Source organism: Dromaius novaehollandiae, chromosome 24 (assembly GCF_036370855.1).
Source record: "Dromaius novaehollandiae isolate bDroNov1 chromosome 24, bDroNov1.hap1, whole genome shotgun sequence".
In the NCBI taxonomy this organism is placed as follows: Eukaryota; Metazoa; Chordata; class Aves; order Casuariiformes; family Dromaiidae; genus Dromaius; species Dromaius novaehollandiae.
In genome coordinates, this window is record NC_088121.1 from 4,329,542 (window position 1) to 4,349,959 (window position 20,418).

Consider the following 20,418-nt stretch of genomic DNA (forward strand, 5'->3'; position numbering starts at 1 on the left):
TAGACTTGCTACTCCTGCTATCTTCTTTGAATGAGATTTAAGTAGACATATACTGATGTAAAAATTCAGTCACCTTCCAGGGCTACATTCTGTGCTAAAGCGTCACCCTGACGTCACTACAGGTAAGGCCATTATGTATGGCTTTTGCCACCATCCTTATTTACCATTACAAATATTTGTTTACAAATATATTGCTTCAAGGTGTAAAGAGATGATGGTCTGCAGATGACAAGAAGTCCTGGAAGCTCTACAGCTTGGCAATCTTACTGTAGAAATGAGTGCTCAGCAGACTCCTTTCCTTTTGAAACTTAGTTCTGTTGGAGGTAAGGTACCATATGTGCTGAAACCGTGATTTGGTTTGGGTGCTAATATCGCTCCCTTCACTCTGCGCTTGAAAAGGAAACACATGCATGACCTCCACAGTGGTTAAAAAAAGCTCAAATATGTTTATTTTGGCATAATTTAAAAATACACACATACATTACATATCAATCCCTTGTTCTGGAATTATTTAGCTCAAAGCTCGGGGCTCATTAAAGCCTTTTTTTTTTTTTTTTTTTAATATTACTATTATTTTGGAGGGAGGTGAGAACCAAAACACCACATTATGTATTTAAATTGACAGTGCAAATGAACCAGAAACTATTCAGACCAGGAGTCCACTGTGTCAGAGAGCAATAATGAAAGCTGAACAGTTCCTGAAATGAAAAAAAACCAACAAAACCAACCAACAAACAAACAAAAACCCAAACAGAAAAAAACCTGCTGCATTTGAAGGAGCTTGCTGGGAGGAAAGAGTAGGGGAGGGGGAAGAGAGATATTAGCATTCAGAAAAAACTTGACTGCACAGAAAAAGTTAGAACATTGGACACAACACTGAGCTAAGTTACAATATGCACCTGAGGACCAGACAGATACATATATGTAGCAGTGGTGTCGGATATTTTTAAGTCCCAGTACAATGGCATGAATGCTCCCTCAACAATTTATGGAGAGAAAGAACAGGTTAGCAACTATGTAATTCAAAGATGTATCACTATCACTAACAGATTCACAAGCACAAACTCCCTGCTTTAAAACGTGCAGCTTCTTGGCATTATATTATTTGCATAGTTACTCCTTCTCCTTAAAGGTTAGGAAAATATTCAGCAACTAAGTTCAGGAAAAACCAATTGCATCCAAACAAATTTCTACCTGTGGAAAATCTCAGCAGTACAGACATAAAAAGACATCAAAATGACTGAGACAAAACTGCCACCTCCTGAACAAGTAACATGAATTATAAGCATATTTCATATTAAAATGTGAAACATCTCAAATGGAGTTGTCTGCTGTGCTTAGTTTGGTCCACTAGAACAAAAAATTCTTTTACCATTGCCATAGAAAGGCAATCTTAAGTATTTTCCATATAGCAATTCAGGTGGTTTTTTGAGTCAGCAGACCTTGCTTCTTCATGGTTTGTCCTTTATCCCTAGTCTTTGCCCTTGCTTGTTTGGATGCTACAAGAGATCTCATTCCTTGTGAGGAAAGAGATGTAAGTAATTATAATTGCACTGAAGCTTGTATAAAAGCAGGTCTATTCAACAGGATAAACATATCCCCTCCCCTACCAATTCTGATCCTACAGCTTTTAACAAGCCTCTAACCACAGGGGGAAGAGAATCTGGATCTTTGTACTCTCCATATGGGCATCACATCAGCTCAAGACAGTTATGTTCACATTTTCTGACAGAGCGAATCAACTGTTCGAGTTTGTGATCATTATGTTCATGTCAGTGACTGGTGATGAATAGCCACAGAGTCATTTATTTTAGGAGCATAGATCCATAATGTAAGAGCTAAACCAAAATAGGCAACAGCAACACAGGCAGGAGGGAATGCACAAGCTGCTCAGGAATATTTCATGTGTGGTGACAGTGACACTTCAACCAATTTAGCAACCTCAAGTTTTTCACTCATTTCTCAATCACCCACTCTCATGCCCATTGTGCTTATTGTGATGACACAGGTGTTCACATGGCAACATAGTCAACCACACCAGGAAACAATTTGGTTCAAAGATAACCTAGGCAAAAAAAAATTAATCACAGCTACATCAACTTCCTGATCAAGTGCACTGCACAGTTGGCATAAGATGAGCAAGGTCAACCATCTGAGACTAGGAGCTATTTATACTGGCACTGTCAACAAGGCAATACTTGTAAAGCTCTGCCACAAGGTGCTGGTCTGCAGATGTCAGGCATGTTAATGAAGAGCTTGACTAAAGAAATCCTTTATTGCATTGGCAGGAATTCACCTTTTCTCTCCAATTCATCTCAATACTCACTGACATGTCTAAAGGATGCACAGCTACCCTCCAGGAAGTTTGGTTTCCCTTCAGCTGCTATATTGAGGGAAATAAGCTAGTGGAGACCATCTTTGCATGGCAGGCATAGCAGCCTATCAATTACAAAGCCATAGCAAATGGCTTTTTAATCCAAGGACCAAGCTGAAACCATTGGAAAAGCTTCCCAGTAAATTCACAAACTTTGGATCAGACCCATACTGACCACAGCCTTCAATAGCAATGAGAACAACAATAAAGCCTTTAGTTAAAAACGAAGGTCACCCAATGTCAGAGGCTGAAGGAGATGCCCCAAGAGGCATCAGTTTTTGCGTCAAAAGAATACTGCATTTTAAGTATTGTTACGTTCTCCTACAACACTAAAGCAGTGGCACTTAGTGTTAACATTTACAAGCGAGCCATTCAAACAAGCCCACACCCTTGAGTAATCCCAATATTTTGTGCTGGTCTGCAGCACCAAGACATTCAGCTCTGGAGAGAGAAAACATCACAACATAGGAAGAAAAACTTGCCAAAACTGAAAGCATACCAAAGAAAGGCAGATACTTTACAGATTTCAAACACAGCATCTGTAGGAGACAAACGAAACCACAGAGCTGGAATAGTGCATTTCAAGCCCACCAAAGTTCACAGAACTGGATGTAGCCTGTCGTCAGCATCTTTACACTAGTTCATTTCTCTGTTAATATTTGCCACAAACCCCTTGACGCAGTAATTTGGCTTGCATTTAGGTCAGCTGCTTGCGATGTTTTCCTGGCACTTCAGTGGATTTAGAAAAAGTTTCTTCGACACTGTGTACACTTACAAAGTCTTCAGTTAAGAATGAAGGCTAAACATTGCTGACCCTTGTTTCTGCAGAAGAGATCATAGCAGAAGATGCAGATGTCACTAGCGACCGTTCTCGTCTGACATATCGCGGCTTCCGAACTGAAATGGTTGGCACAGAGACATCATTAGCATCTGCTGTATAAGCATGCCTTTATCATTAATTTATAATATAACATGCCAAGCAACAATTCCTGAGTGGCCAGAGTCATTCTGGACCATAAAAGAACCCTACATGTAGCTGAGAATTAGCGAAAAGTCTACCAATAAACTTTTTAAATAAGTGTCTAATGGCTTACTAAATAAGGTGTTTACTACATACTGGCATTTCTATTATTTTTAAGTATTTACAGTACATAAGTCAACATACAGTCAACATAAGTTCTGTCATTGTCTTCAAAGTAGACAGATCAAGCTTACAGACAAGATATTTTACAGTACTACCCTGAACAAATAAATTCAATTTCCTAGCCAGTCTAAATTAATTTCATGCACAAATATAAAATGAAACAATTTTCTTTAATTTGTGAAATATATTCTGTATCACCCATTTCTTTTTCAAGCTTTGTTGCCTGGTCAGAGACATTGAAAGAATGCCTTTGATCTGACTAGATGTTTTCTATTGCCCTTTTTAATATATTTTAGGAGAGTCATGTTTAGATACTTTATGCTTTGTTAAGCTCTTATTTGCACATTAACAACATAAAAACAGCACGCACTACTTCCTAAAGGTAGCACAAACTTAGAGGCACACCACAAAGAAAGTGTTTGCATTACCAAGACATAGACTAGAACAGTGGACTAAAGTTTGTACTTCTCAGTAACATTCGTATGTAGAAACTATGAAGGTCTAGGGAGGAAAATTAAGCCAAGCTGGTTAGATTAATTTTTCTCCAAGGGATAAATTTCTGCCTGAGTTTGTTATGCTTATTAAAACCCTCCTTGTCAAAAAGAGCCAAGCTACAAACAGCCCATGCACCACATACACACAAAATGGTATATTCAAAACACACTGTATGTCATTCGTTTCAAGGAACTTGATATACTTCAAATCGATGAGCCTCAAAATGAACCAAGCTGGCATCATCAAGAAGATTCCAATACAGAAAATAGTTCCCTGACTGAATAACTTATTTTTCAGCACTGACAAAAAATATTACATCTACTTGTAAAGTTTCTCTATCCTAACTGTCAACGATGCATTTTAAAACAAAGTACTTAGTCAGTACTGTATGTCTACATTAATCAAAGCAATAAATCCCATCAAGAAGATCAACTGGACAGATTTCACTGGACTTCTGTCCCCTCAAGACTGGCTTCACAAGTAATTGTTTTGATTTGCTGTGTATTCTTTGCATATCCACTTTGAGATAGCTTTCCTGCTTTCAATAATAAGATGCCAAAAAGAGAATCTAACAGGGAAAATATCTGCAGCAATATGCCCCAGAGAACAGTTCCTCACCTGAAGAAGCAGGCGGAGGTATCATGGATGCCTGCATAACAGAAGAATGATTAAGTCAAACAATGTACCTTTTGTCTTCACAGTCTCTTATTTAAAATAAATACATATATAAAAAATGCAGGAACATTTTACGGTTCCAATAATTTTTACTGTGCAAATAGTCTTTCCTGGAGAAAGTAGCTCAAGAGAGTCCATATGGTCAGTGTTCATCTTTTGTGTTTTTCTCAATTTGGACAAAGAACCCAAAGACATGGTTTTATTTCAGTTTCTCATACATCAGATTAGGTAGCTCCATCCTGAATTGTTAAAACTTTAAGTTATTGTTTACTTGGCAGTTTATGCTTTCTTATTCGTATTAGAAGGACAGATTTTACTTACTGTTTCACTAGGCTGGAGAACAGATGCTAAAAGAGAGAGAGAGAGAGAGAGAGAGAGAGAGAGAGAGAGACTAACCATCATTAGTTTAGAAGGCTAGAACTGCTAGTTTTCTAAAAATGTATGTGCAACAGAATAGTTCTATTGATAAAAAAAGTTTTGTCACAAACAGAATCTTATATCCCTACCAAGGTTAATGTTTGAGAGAAATAAAACACCAAAACAGATCAGAATTTCAGAATTCCCATTAGTGGGATACATTGTCTATAGGATTCTTTTCAACATTAAAGAGTTGCAAAGGTCTCCAAGAATGACTTAATGTTTCTTTCTAAGGAGGTAGCCACAGCAGTGTCCATTTAATATGAAGAAGCTCCAATAGAGAAAAAAGCACCTTGATCCAGCTACCAGAAACAGGCAGTACAAATAGGAAGTGGCCAAGTGGTCAAAAATGCAACCCCTTCTACAACTTGCAACCTGCCTTTATTGGCCACATGATAATCATGATCCAGACAGAATGAGAGCTAACACAACAATAAGTCAAAGAAACGTTTCTAACGCTTCTTCTGCAAAGAAGAATCTCAATGCTTTAGCCTGCTGGACCAAAGTGAACTAGCAGTACAAAATGAGGAAGGCACGCTGGTATCACTGAAGCCTCAGCAGAGGTCTGGTGTCATGCCGGTCTGAAGATGTGACAGCATGACAGCTCTTGACCCACTAAAAACCTAAGAAGAGTTTCGTACCAACTAAATTTATTTGAAGACACATTCAAAGGCAACTTAGAGGTTTCAATTTAGCAGTTATTATTAGGATACTAGACGTTCCTGTGGCACTGAGCAGTTTAACTCTAGGTATCTACTGTTACATACTTTTACACGAAGCAATACCACAGACGCTGGAAAAATGATATGCCATTAGGTTACTATGACTAGATGTGACACTGCTGGCCACACAATAGAAGAGCCATATTGCTCCTCCTACCCCAACCTTTGTTCTCTTTTAAAATTGATTTCTATTGTGACAGTCTAGCTTGGACTTGGTCTTGCAAGGTGCATCAGTGAAAAAGAGGACAGATGTATTTGTTTAGTAGACCTAACCAATAAACAGCTTTCTGTTCAACAGAAGGAGCTCTCACATGGCAAATGCGGTGCTAGAGGTTGTCATGGGAAGGTTTCGAAGGAACTATGTAGGAGGCACAACACAGGGACTCATAGACCAGCCTTACTTTCGTACAAAATGTTGGGCAAAATGGAGCTACCAGCTTCCATATATTTTGCTCACCACCTCCCAGGAGCTGAAGACCAGTGAGGACACATGCAACAACTCCACTAGAACTGAAGCATCTGAAAAAGCCAGATGGCTACATAAAGTCTTACGTATTGAGCTAAGTGCATCCCAGGTGTTTTTCCCCTAGCCTTTCTGGAATCACTTTGGCATGAAGAAGTCAACTCATTCCATTTTAGTTACATGGATCCATTTCTCAGTTACAAAAATGGCAGAAATAAAGAATAAATTTTGTTATAAAAAGAAAAGCTAAGGTGGGTATGCTGTAGAAAACATTCAGGCAGTTGGCTTCTTCAAGGCCCAGCAGGTCCTACATACAGAGGACAAACATGTCTGACAGACTGAGTAATATTGAGAAACCTCAAATACCATCCCTTTGCTCCTGCTGCTGACTCATCCATGGTAAATCCACTGCCCTTTGGTGCTACACTTTCTTTCTCTCTGAACCAAGAAAAAATAACAGCTGCTTTCTGTGAGGCTTTATAAATATCTGGCATTTTGTGCATTGAAATAAACAAGTATTATTAAATTCTATTAAAATGTGTTGGGTGTAAAAAGCACTGGAGCTTTTTGTTTGTTTATAAGCAAATAGCTAATATGCAGTGAAGCCTAATGCTGTGCATTGTACTATAGGAAATCTCTGGAAGCTGCAAAAAACATTTGTTGGGTTAGTCAGAGATACTGTGTAACATGCACCCAAGCACACTTAGATAGAGAACAGATATCCTCTGCACTGCTGTAAAAACACAGCACTATAAACACAAGCAGGGAAAAATATTTCATTAGTTTGCATTGCTTTGGATGAACGGAAGAGATAATAGTAGCTACATAAAGTTAGAACACTGACCTGAAGAAATTAAAAGGATTTTAAACTAGGAAACTGAGCAAAGGTCAAAACTACAGATGAAATAGGCAATTACTTAGAGGTATTTTACCTTTGTTTCTTCTGTAGAAAACGTTAGGAAGTTTATTGGCACGTTTGAGGTAGAAGAATGAAGCAACAGACAGAATCAGGAATAAACTGATGAAAAATGTTCCCACAATAAGAGAGGCTGCCACTTCTGGGCCCCCTGTAAAAATCAGAGAAAACACTATTGTCAACTAGAAATCTCTTCTAATAGAGTGGTTAAACAGAAAATACAGACCAACTTCCTGATCTTTATATGAGAAAGAAAAAAAGGAAACACATCTGTTTTTATACACCAAGTCCTCACCGAAACACTTGCTAAGATCTTCCTATATTCACTTAATTATATGACAGCTTCCCCCTCCCCCGCAAAGTCAGCAAAGTCTTAGTCTTTACTTTCCTGAAGATGGACAAAAAATTTTAACCCATCCTTCCCTTTTTTATGTAACTTTCAAAACCAGTGCCAGCAGGCACTGATCATTAATATTAATTGCTATTTTGTTGCTTTAGTGAAGTCTCCTAAAGACAGGACTCATTAACAGACATTACACCACAGGTACAGTTCCCCCAGTATTATGTTTTCCACAACTGACTGATACAGAAAGCCTCACAAGGAGGCAGACATTAGCAATAGGTGTCCTCCCCCATCTCTACCCTCCTTCCCCTGCCCCAAATCCTGCATATTTGTTCTGCTGGTTTAATTTATTTGTTTTAAGGTTATGATCACAAATAGTAAGTATTTTAAGAAACAGAAGATGTTCACAATCTTGTTACAGACAAACCGAAACAACAAATATCTCTGACAAGCTCTTCTGGAGAAGTCCACAGCCTGAACAGCAAGAGATATTTCAGATCAGGTATATGTAGATGACAAGACAAATGTTTGAAAGGGATCAGTAGTAGCCAAGTTTGACCTGGCACTATAGCTTTCCTTTTTAAGAGTATTGATGTTAAATACTTACTCTAAGTCACCTCATTTTGCATTCTACCTCCTGCTGAAGTGTGCAATGATGCTATCTAAATATTCTCAATTTGCATTACTCTTACCTGTGTCAAAAAATATTTTTAAGAGATTAAGTAGAAGTGACTGGTCAGCAGTGATAAAAATCTATCTACGGAAAGGCTAATCAAATTTTTCATTCATGTAACAGGTGTGTAATGTTGTCTCACTCCCTAAAAACCAAAACCCTTGCGGCATAAGGTTCAAAAATCAAGTCATGGGGTTTCAGAAATAACCAGCTTGATTGGTACAAGAAATCACTTCAGGACTGGTAACAGGATGAAGGTACCATTCAGTAAAAGAAATGCAGTTACCTCAAAATGCAACTCTAAGACTTATAAAAGATTCTTTTTGAGAGCAAGGCAGAACAAGTAAAAATGGCTACTACCTTTAGAATAAAACTTGTGCTACAGGAAAAAATACTTCACCAAATGCCACATCATGACAGAGTTGGTATGCAGTAGATAATCATGAAGCATGCATCCAGTATATATTTCTATTTCTATTTCCATTTACTCACCTATGTTCTGTATGAAGGGAGTTACAGTGCTTATATTCATTTGGAAATTCATTCCTCTGATACCAGCTGTAACAAAAACCACATTCTTAAAGCAAAGCCTTTGCATAATTGTGTATTTATTGAAAATTTGAAAAATACGATAGCCTTTTATTAAGTAATTTGAAATTGTAAAAGAATGCTGGTTTCTTCCATGAGAAACCAGCATTCTTAATATCACTTTTTGAATTTCAAAAAAGGAAGCAAACAGACATCATCATCATTTGTCCAAAGAGAAAACTACTGACTGGTGCATTTCTAAGAAACTTAGATTTAAGTTTCTTTCTTCTTTCACTTAAAATATTTATAAGCAAACAAATGTATCTTAACTGTCAAATAAAAATTACACAAACAAAATGAATCTGGCCTCCTCCATACAGATTTTTCAGGGAACTCAAGTACACCATCAGCTACTTGTGCTCTGGAGAAGTCCCTAGCAAACGCCCATGGCAAATGTCTTTTTCTAAAAGCAGAGATCAAAGCATTCAAAAAATTCAGTACTTATTATATTTGTCTGATACAGGTCCCACCCTGCAAGTTTAATCATTTTGATTTTTAGGACTTTGCTTTTTTATTTTGAGAACTTCTGTTCATCATAATTATGCTACTTTTTTCATGTTGCATTTGGTTTCGCAGATTAGGTACTCTTGAGACATAACAAGATTTTGAATTCTTTTCTCTTCCTCGTTTCTGGAATGGCTCCACAGCACTCTGTATAGCTTCTGCCAGCTCAGCTTGAAAGTTTCCATAGGTTTTGTTGAGCGTCTAATTCAAAACTTCCAAGGTACATTAAGCCTCTAGAAAAGGTTGAAATTTTGTAAGGATGGGAAAAAGATTCTGAAACATTCAATTCTTTCTTGAATATTCTTTGCTGGACTACATATGCAAGAAGAGATCTCAATAACAAAAGACTCCCATCAAAATAAAGGGATGGTAAAGGACTTACTATTTCTGCAATCAGTCAGATTGTAAACAGATGCAACAGCAAGGGTTTCATTTTTGCATTTAATGCAGCTACTACTGCCATCCTCATTCCATCGCCTGTAACAACCTGCATAAGAATAAGACATACAGTGATCTGAAAACAGCAAAAGAAGCCCTAGAGTTATTTCCTGGTCTTCAGAAACAAGTAGAGGTGACAGAAATCCCCTCAGTTTGTTCTAGTAATCACAAATGTCTGTTCCTATCACACTACACAAGTTAAGGTTTCATCTTCAAGTGTTTATTCCAAAAAAGATGCAATCTTTTAAGAGATAAAAAAGGAGAAAGCTACAAGCAAACAAGTCTCAAAAGACACAGCTCCATTCACCATTTCACATATTTTAGTTTTAAGAAAAATGGGAAGTTTCTGACAATCTGTAAGAACCCTCAACAATACTAAAAAAGCAGCACCATTCTGCTTTTTATCTTCAGAGGTCATACACTGTTGAAATAGAATTTAATGCCACTGTTACATATAGTATTGAAAACAGAAGTAGGCAGGGACAAAGACGCTAAGAACCAGAAAAGAGTGCACTTAGATGAAAGAAGATGCGAGGGTCCCTATATTGAATCACGTGAATGCTGGCAAACTAACAATATGAATGCTACCATAATGCAGCCTGTTTCTATGCCTCAGTATTCTCTAGTATTGTACTATTTGTTTCACTTCAAAAAGAACCCAAGACTGTTTAAACTAGTCTGTGACAGACAGCAAGCGTTCTGTATCAGCTACCCTACCAGAGCAGGCTGGAAACTGATTAAACTTTCAACCTAGGCAACACCTTCAATGTCGAAGTCTCTCAATTTATGTTTAAAAGGACATATTGCTATCTCTCCATTAAAAAAGAAAAAAAGTTATGGCATGTCTTCAATAACAACTTTATTTAATACAATAAAGCTGCGGTGGTTTCACTTCAGGCTTGTGTGTCATAAGACTCAAGACATGAAGATTAGGATATTCCCACTAGACCATATTACAGCCTAAATTTTAAAGCAAAACAAACAAACAAACAAAAAACTTACTGTCCTGGCTAAAATCCAGTTCTTTAGAGTCTTGTGCCAAACTGGTATCGATTATCCCATAAAGCACACAATTAGTAAGGTCCTGATTGAAAACAACTCTGCTGTTACATTTTCCTGAGAGGAAAGTGGCACACGATGCCTACAGTTGTAAATTATACCTGACATTTAATCTAAACACAAATAGGCCCAATGTAAGGGGCAAAGACTTTCTATAGTAATAGTAAGGAAGCATCAAAGCACTTATCTGACACCAAAGATTTTGGTAGATTACCATTTTACAGTATGATTTAACAAAATACAATTTCATACCTTAGAGACAATTGTTTATATCATGTCTAAGATCATTTAGAAGTAGAAATGAATGCAGTAATAAAGCAATAGTTAAAGAAACTAACAAGGCACTGAAATTACACTAAAAACGCTTTTTAAGAAGGAAATTCACAAGGAAATTACTGAATCCGGAACTTGGTCCCCATTTTTAAATCACTAATCCTCCTCTTAATGTTGGGTCAGAAACAGTTTCCTTGCTTTTTCTATATGATTTAAAAAAAGAAAATTGCATAAAAAAGAGAGATCACCCTTTTATGCTATCGTTGGAAAGTGACCAAAGAAGTATTAAACTTCATTTAGGGAAAAAACCCTCTACTTTAAATGGCACAAGGAAGAATGAGGCATTTTGTGCTAACAAGAGAACACTGAAGCTATTTTTACCGCTCCTTTAGGTGTACTTTACTACATTTTTCCTTTCATGCCCATTATATGCACTAGCTTACATAACCCAACTGCACACTAAATAAAAAGGTCAAAAAAACAAGAAACAAAAAACAAGCTTAGTAGTAAGGGTCTCCTCTGCTTCCCATGCAAGGACAACTTTTGTGAGTCATAACTGGCAATACCTGCGTGCATATGGAGGAATAAAGATCTCCACATGCACTAATCATATTTTTTCCCTCCCCACATAACTGGATGCTGTATTTTGGTGCTAGCTATCAAAAACAATCTGAAATTTCATTGAACAATGACACACTATACCTGGACTGCACTGGTTGGTTACTGGACAGGAACTGTTTGTATCCCACATATCCACACAACATTCTTTCTCTGAAACCTAAGGAAAAAATTACAATACATTTCCCAAAGTTCTTGGCTTTACTAAAATAATTCAGTAACAATCTACAGAGAATGCAGAGGAATAAGGTGTAACTACAGCTAATACTTGCAGTAACTTTTTTTTTTTTTACATTAAGCAACATTACAAGAAGAAAACGGGCTAGATGCACCACTGAGCTCATTTTAATTTGTCAGCTGCTGCTCAAATCAAGGTTTTGATAACAAATGTTCAAGAAGCTATATATTAATGCTGACTTTAGAACAAGCCTCAAAAAATTGCTTTAGAAAATATTTGCTAAATTCTTCAGAATGAGGCACAGTTCAGAGGGAGAGTTATCCTTCCCATGGCACTACACAAGTGCCCTAACAGTTTTGCTCAGAATTCATTCTTCACGTCAACACTCTTGAAAAGTTTTACTTTTGTATTTAAATCTCCTTTCTCAAAAGATTTTTAGAAGATTATAAACATTTTTAAACTATAGTAGGACTTACGTATAAAGAAACAAACTCTTTTAACTTTAGGGTGCCAGTACTAAGCAGTAGTCAAAACAATTCACACCCATCTGGGAAATTTAGAAAAAGAACAGCTTGAAGGAAGGATATTTTATTAGCAAAAAGACTGGAAAAAACAGCTGGCACTGAATACCTATATTACTACCAGTGATAACGCTTACATAAAGCAGAGCAATCCAGCAGAACTACAAAAGCTTCTTCCCTCAACACTTACATCAAAAAAAAAAAAAACTTTACACATCCTGAAAGCAGATAGTTTATTTTAATTTTTTGTTTGTTTATGTAAAAGCCAGTTTCAAAATGATTTATAAATTACTACAAGTTCTGACATAAGCATAGAGATAGATGGTTGTTAGGAATTCTATGGTTCTTTTGATATATATTATTAAAATCCCTAAAGGCCTGGGCATATCCACTTTCTGCACGTGTACAAGAAAAATAAGCCATATAGCTCCTATGCCCTTCTAAGTTTTGCAGGTACCTTCCCCTAAAGAAGACAGCAAGTCAAGCCAGCCTTAAAAAGAGGTGAAGTATCCTTGTTCAAAAGTAACACGATCTGACCTACATTCAACCAAATAAGTAACTTTAAAATATACCTCACATGTAACAGCCAGTACTATCTGCTAATCAGCAAAATCCATGAAATCCAGAGGTGGCAAAAAGCAAAGCTATCAGGAGAAACGGTTGGGACAGTCATAACTGCAATTATTAGGCAGACTTCATGCTGCTAGTGCTTCATGAGGAGAAAGGACAGATTACAGTAAAGAACCAAAGATCAACAGACAACATACTTAAGCCCAGTTTCTTAAAAAGATTTGTTGGTCAAAGTCTCCTGGAAGCAGTTTCATATTCTGACCTTTTTATGTTACATGAGGCAGTACTGGTTACAGAGCTATTTGCTCATCTGTAAAGTTACTTTCTGGTATCCACGTTTGGGGCTGTTTGTAGTTTAACTGCCAGGAAGCTTGAGAAGTGTTTTTTCCATATCAAGGTATTCCCCCTCCAGTGTGAAGTGTTGCCAGTTGCATCCCCGCTAGCCTACAGGCACTAGGAAGGATTCCATGCTTTAATAGGAAAGCAGCCCTCATAACAAATTCTTCCTCTGTAAATGCGCCAGTTAACGGACCAGCAGCAGTTCTGAGATCATCTTCTCCTACTCTTTCCTCATACATGGGGCAAAATTTGCCTGGACCATTGAACTAATCTTCAAAAGAAAATACCACTTGAAGTAAAATGAAAACTTAATGCTGATATTTATAGGAGATACAAGCTACATTAATTTCCCTTGAATTAGAAAGCCTTCTATAAACTGCAATTATGAAGGTAAAAAAAATCTGACCCTTTGCTATTCAGAGCACCTAGCATCACAAAGCAAGTACCTACCGAACTTTCAGTAGATTTGCTGGCAACTTCTGCTACAAGTTTAGTTAAGAGAAGGACATATGGCACCTCCATGCCCAGGAATGACAGAGGTCTAAATAAGAACAGGAAAAGAAATCAGAATGTCTTATTAATGACAGAGAAATTAGGCTTCCCTTTGCTACGAAACTTCTGCCAAAACATTTGTTTTATTTGAATGCAAAGGCCTTTAATTAAATATGCCAAAGGGGAATGACTTACCTTGGTTAAAGGTACAAATTTGAGACATTCAGAATTTTCCCTCCAGCTGCAGAGGGGCAGGTTTCTGGCTATGGCAGACTGTGGTTGCTAAGAAACAAGGAGCCTTATCAGTCTGTTCCAAACAGAGTGATGCAGAGACTATTCCACACCCAGGATCTAAAAATCAATGTGATTGCAATAGAACAGTTACTGCCTGGCACCAGTGCTGATAAGCTCCCCACAGTTACAGACTCCTCTGGCTGCAGCATTGAACTGTGATGGATTTGTATCAGGGCAGAGAGCACACAGCACTTTGAAAAGACAATACTGCAATTAATTTTTCCCATTACACAATTATGAAGCATTAATGAAGTCAGCCTGGTAATAAGCAGTATTTCTCAACTGTCTGAAAACAATACGGAGCAGAATACTTTGTACAGTCTGTTACATATCTCAAGTCTCCCCCCAACACACATACTTTTCCCATATAACTGCACATATAAACCAAATAAAGCCCACACTTCTTATATTAAATTGTTTGGATAAAAGTGATAGATCATTCTTGATCTGCATTGTCCAGACACCTCCTATGTTAATACTACAATATCTACTCATCCCCCTGTCAATATGTTGTTGAAAGCCACATCCACTTTCTCTCTCCAACCACTTTACGTGTAGGCTGGCAGCTTCAGAAAAACATAAGTCTTTCATATTATAAATAAAACATGGGAACAGACAACACCCTTTAACTAAGGCTTAATAAGAGGAAAGTGTTAGAAAGGAAGCCTGTAAACTGTATGGGAAAACTTTTTCAGTCACTCTTTCATAAACTGAAACGTTACTGGTTTCTTTTTAAACAGAAAAAATCTAGTGATGAGTTTTAAATTACTGTAAAATATGTATCATAACGCCTGGTAAGTTGTTTGTTTGAAGACAAACAATCATTGAACAGTTTCTACAATTAATTTCTATTCAATTTTTGAAATCACTTACACATATCCTGTTGCCTGAACTTCAAAATAAAATTAGTTCAGCTTGGTAGGGAAACTTATTATTGCCTTCTGCTATCCACCGAAAGCTCTAAGACCAAGGACTGAAAATCCTGAAAATCAAACTCCAGTCTTACTGCTATAGGTAATTTCTACAGTTAATGAAGATTTGGGCAGAGCCGGAGAAGCTCACACTGCCACAGTATCTTTTGATTTAAACATAACAATGGATGTCAATTCTCTTGGCATTCATGAATTCATCAGTTCACATTTACATACATGACTACAGTGACACCCTATGCTGAAATGAAAAGCTGGCAGCCAGTACAAGTGCACTATGCACATGATGGTAGCCAACAAAGGACAAGACAGCCTCATTAGCCTTGCTGTTGGAAATGTAGATTATAGGAACTAGGAAATGCAAGCAGCAAGGAGCCCTTGACATACAGAGGGATTCGCCAGAATCAGAGACTAAGAGCTAAGTAGCTTCAGGAATGACACCACAACCACACCCTGAAAATGAAGAAGGGTTATGGCAGCCTACAGAACTGCTGGAAAGTGATGGCACAGCCAAAAAGGAGAGGGAAAATTTAGCTTTGGGAAATTTTACAGAAGGATGGAAAGATACATTTCTAATCTACAACTAAGTTCACAAATTACTGACTTAAATTAAAGCATTATGATATTATTTTTCAGCAATGCATGGGGTGACAAGATACCTCAAATGCAAACATCTGTTCTAATAAAAAGGTGATGACATCTCAGCAGATGAAAGGAAATAACTTTTCTACAGTACAGTGCCTAGCCCCAGAAGCCAAGAACTCCTAGCTTACAGCTTTGATGGCACCACCTTCTTCCTGGGCAAATTTGAGCAGAATTCAAATAAGTGATTGCAAATGTAGGCATTGCACTTATCTAGTTTAACAGAGAGCCTTCTGCTTGTATATCCTAGCATAGAAGTACTTCTATAAATGCTATGAATAATCTTGTATTAATTACATGAGTGCAACTTGCACATTTAACCTTTTAAAAACTGTAGGATTTTTCTCTTTATGCCTTTGTACTGCAGTAAAGGTTTAGTAACTTTTAGAGTTAAGTAAATTTCATGGTTCTTCAAGGCAGTCCAGAGCCGAACATTAAAACAATCTCAAGGATGAGCATAGGGATGGATGTACTTTAAACAAATACAATGCCAGTTTGCCTTACTACCTATCAGTTTTCTACACCTCATCTTTGAAAATGAGATATTGCTTCTTGGTTGCTAAAGGCTTCCTCTGGGGAAAACACTCACAGTTGGTAAAGCCATTTGTGGATAACTTCTTCATCACTCTGGACACTATGCACAGATTTCTGTCAATACTTGATTATTATAATAACTGTAAATGCTGGGAGAAGGCAGATGAAAAAGCAATTTGTTTAAACAAGTAATTCCTGTCATCTAGAAAAATACCTATTTTCAGGAACAAGTCATACTAAACAAGAAAACATTTGCGAAACTAGACACTGCCAAAGTTCCCAGTCCTCCTCTTTGTAAAACAGAAATAGCCATACACCATAAGCTCGACATGGGTTGCCTTTCCATTCCTGAAATAAATTAAGTTACTAATCAACAAGAGCATTGCATTTGAGGACAGATATTTGTTCACAGCCACTAGTGACTGTAACAAACTAGAACACCCTGCAGCTGTTCCAGTAGAAATAGGACACAAGATCTAACTGTCCTCACATTATCAGAGACTTAATATTTTTTATTTCTGTGAAAGAGATCGATAACATTTTTTTAAAAAATATATATTTTGTTTGAACCAGTTTCAACTGCAGGAAAGTGAAAGCAGAGATGAACAAACTGCTTTAAACTCCCAAACATACTAAAAGCATGTTACATTTACTTAATTTACATTTACTCCAGCTCCCAGAACCACTTCATCACATGCTGCTCAATTCTCTTTCAGACAATAAAAATCAGAGGCCTGTAACATAACATATAAAATATTATCTGCCTGAATGAAGCAGGAAAACATGAATTCACACCATGAAGGTAACACTATATATGTGCTTTTTCATTTAGGGTAATGCCCATGAAAGTTATCAGACAGAATGGAACATCCAAATTCTTTCCTTCTAATAATAAGAAAACACGTGCAGTGTTCCTAAAATTTGGTTGTGCCACAGATCAACAAAAAGAGGCTGAAAAGAGCTTTGGCTTGTAAATCAAAAGACAAATCAAGTGCAGGACTGCCAAATAAGACAGCAACTTCAAACAGGGATTTGTACTGTTGATTGGCCTCCCCTTACAAAAACACAGAAGTAACACAACTCATTTTACAGCTTTCAATGACAAGCCAATCATAATCTTTTTATTGCCAAACTGAACAATATTTTCTGTCGTAATTTTAACTTTAGAAAGGAAAAGCTCTAGAGCCTCCAAGACATTCAGTATGCGCTAATGCGAGCCATGCCGCAGAATGAGGTAGCTGAAATTTTATTTTTTAAATTAGGTATGTAAGTTGATCAGGGTAAGACACACATCAAAGCAATTTACAAGTTAAAAAAAACCCTACAGCTGCCCATGGAATATGTTTTATATTTGGCTGTGTTTTCTCTTCAGATTAAGAAAATAATAATGTCATGTTCAAACCAGAGCCCAAATTAGAAAGTATTTATGCTGTAGATGCCAGCACAGTTTTGAGAACACAGACATTTTAATTTAAAAAGGATTTCGCACCAGAGCTCCACATTTAAAACAAATCTCAAATCACTCACCAGTGCTACAACACACAAGTTAAATACATCAAGCTTTCCCTATGTGATATTTTTTCTCGTTGCCTTAAAAAACACCCATACAATTCATGACGAACGCTAAGCACTACAGAGTTTTCTCCCCCACTCCTGAAAGTGCTTTATTTCATCTTTATGTCTACATTTTCCATACCTACAGTTGTATATCTACTATCTCTGTTGTATTGTCAGTATCTCTCCATCTTGAAGCATTGCTGGAGCATTGGATGAGCAAGGTATTTTCTTCAGGTACAGAGAAAAAGAAGATGGCATTGAAACGTTGCTGTGGTAGTTTTACAATTCACTTAGATCAGAGTTTGAAATGGTACCACCCTCATTCTGCCAAGGGGTTTCTTAGTTCTGACATGGCCTTGAATTAATCATAACAAACAGTGATATCAGAAAAGACAAAATGCAGTTTCACAAACCACAGACTTGTGAAGGCCTAAGCTCTCACTGATCAGCTCACTCAGAAGCATGCAGTAGAATATTGCATTTTCCTTAGATAACACTGAATGCTTATTGTATGTGGTTTACTACTAATTTCTTACTGACTCATTCTCATATGTTTCACAATGAATCTGCACAGTAGAAGAACAGGTGTGGATTGTGCTTAGAACAATCTTTCATAAATTAAAGCTGAAGCAGGACTTGTTTTTCCAGCTTTCTTAACATAAAGCCAAGATAAGAACTACTCCCCCTGCCATCACAACAGAATGATTATAAAACAGGCCAGCAACCAACAATTAAAAAGACACACCTTCCATTCAGGACAATTAAGATATCTGCTCTAAGCAAGGCTTTGCTTAAAAGGCAGTTACATAGTTGGAACGTGCCTAGAGCAGACACTAGTGAACACCAACATGTACACTTGTTCAGTCAACTAAAATTTGGCTGTAACACCTGCTAGTACTACAGCTGTCATTGCAGTCTTTAAAGCCAAGAGCAGTAATGAATACTGGCACAGTTTGGTTGCCAATACCGTACCATATACCACAGGGAAAGATGTTTTGGAAACTCGGTATAGGCACAGGCTGTTTTGTCGCCCCCCCCCCCCCCGGGTAATACAGCAACAAAAGTCTGTGTTACAGTTGTACGTACTTCTTTGAAGTTTAACCAAAAAAGTCCCCCAAACCCCCAAAGGTCCCAGATCGCCAAACTGCGAGGAACTTAGTTACTTTATTTAGGGGGGTGGGGGAAGGCATCAAAGCTTTTATTTGGCCTTGAGAAAGAGGTGACTCATTTCCAAGTGTGCCTTGAAAACAAACACACCTAAAATAGAGCAGAGACCACTTAAGATGCACAAGAAACCAAACAGCCTTGGAAAAGCTTGGGCAGAAGAAAGAGGAGTGACTCTCCCAGCTTTACCCTCCGTTCCCGCCTACTGCCGCTGCTCCCGCTCCCCTCCCCAGAGCGAAGTACAGAGGCTTTTTCCGCCAGGGAACGCGCCCTCCCCACCCACTCTACTTTTGTGGGTCTCCCCTTCGCTAAATACATTTCGAAGTGACATTTTTCGCCGCCGCCACCCGCGGCCGGGCAGGGGCTCGCCCTCCACGCCGCTCGGGGCCGGCCCTACACCCCCTGCGTCACCGCCGCGGGCAGCAGCCGGGCAAGCAAGGCCCGCTGCTACCCACGTCGAGGCAGGAGCCTGCTGCTGCGCCGCCCTCCGCCGGGGCGGGCGGGCGCGCGGCCCCCGCCTCTTCGCCTTGCCTCATCTGCCTGGCGACACCTCCCAAGCCCCGAACAACAGGGCAGCACCCAAGGCTTGGCCGCCGGCTGCCAACCCCGCGCCCTCACGGCCTCCCCCACTGCCTCCTCACCTGAGGAAACAACTCCCGGTAGCACCAACAGCAGGTTCCCTTTCGTACCCCCCGCCCTCAGGCGACGCACTGCCCGCTCCTTCCCGCGTCACCCCGGGAGCTGTAGTTCCTTCCCTGCCCGCCGCACCTCGGGCTCCGGGGAACGGTCCGGCAGTCGGAACTACAAGTCCCAGCAGCCCTCGCGCCGTGCCCTACCTGTGCCCTCCTTCTCGCAGGTAAACCCCCCTCCTCAGCCCGCCCCGGAGCCCCTTGGCCAGCACCGCCCCCCCTCACGCGATGTCTCCTGGGAAATGGAGTCCGGGACCTGAGGACGGGCGAGGAATGGTCGAGTCCCAGCACTACAACTCCCTGTGCACACCGCGCTGGCGCAGCCATTTTGAGCGTTGCTTGGCGACACAGACGCCCCAGGAGGGATGGCGGGGTGCTGGAATAGCGAATGCAGCAGCAGGTAGGCAGGAAACAAGGGGCAAAGAGCATCGTTCACTGGGTAAAAAAGGCCAAGGGCCCCATCAGGGCACGTGGGGTGCTGAAAGGGGAGGCAGATGCGCGTTCACCAGTCCACTGAGTCGTCTATTACATGGTGGATATTGCGATAAAAAAATCAAATATTTTATTAAAGATTTATCAAGAAGGGGTGGAAGGAGGTCACAGCATGCCCAAACTCCTCTCAGCGCTTTATATGTTATACAAGTACTTTGATACCATCTGCTTGCATCATCCTGATAACACTCTCCTGATAAACGCTGAGATTTCAAAGAAATAAAGGAAGCACTGAGAAGGCTCAGGACAATGCTCACTTCCAAAAGGATGACACACACCAGTAGAGTTGCTTACCTAAGCGTACTCTGATACTAT

The 20,418-nt window shown here is 38.9% G+C and overlaps 1 protein-coding gene across 5 annotated transcripts; it reads right to left on the reverse strand.

The window, feature by feature from the left end:
- Positions 1 to 426: 426 nt before the first annotated feature.
- On the reverse strand, positions 427 to 19,699 carry C24H1orf159 (chromosome 24 C1orf159 homolog). 5 transcript variants are annotated; one of them, XM_026100649.2, is made up of 10 exons: positions 19,564 to 19,699; positions 13,998 to 14,153; positions 13,761 to 13,851; positions 11,787 to 11,862; positions 9,697 to 9,801; positions 8,715 to 8,780; positions 7,223 to 7,357; positions 5,010 to 5,035; positions 4,632 to 4,662; positions 427 to 3,271 (listed from the first exon to the last, which is right to left on the reverse strand). In XM_026100649.2, exons 3-10 carry the CDS (start codon positions 13,830 to 13,832, stop codon positions 3,174 to 3,176), a joined length of 609 nt encoding a protein of 202 aa, XP_025956434.1. In that variant the 5' UTR covers positions 13,833 to 13,851; positions 13,998 to 14,153; positions 19,564 to 19,699; the 3' UTR covers positions 427 to 3,173. The 5 variants fall into 5 exon arrangements, with proteins under 5 accessions (XP_025956434.1, XP_025956436.1, XP_025956437.2 ...); XM_026100651.2 differs by lacking the exon at positions 13,998 to 14,153 and having other exon boundaries at positions 19,564 to 19,698; XM_026100652.2 differs by lacking the exon at positions 5,010 to 5,035 and having other exon boundaries at positions 19,564 to 19,663.
- Between the last annotated feature and the right edge of the window lie 719 nt (positions 19,700 to 20,418).

Excerpts from the sequence above, each read along its gene's own strand:
- C24H1orf159 (XM_026100649.2), bottom strand. The coding sequence starts at position 13,832 with ATGGAGGTGCCATATGTCCTTCTCTTAACTAAACTTGTAGCAGAAGTT. Across the intron at positions 11,863-13,760 it reads GCAAATCTACTGAAAGTTCG|GTTTCAGAGAAAGAATGTTG; the intron begins GTAGGTACTTGC and ends TTTTTTCCTTAG. Across the intron at positions 9,802-11,786 it reads AACCAACCAGTGCAGTCCAG|GTTGTTACAGGCGATGGAAT; the intron begins GTATAGTGTGTC and ends ATTCTTATGCAG.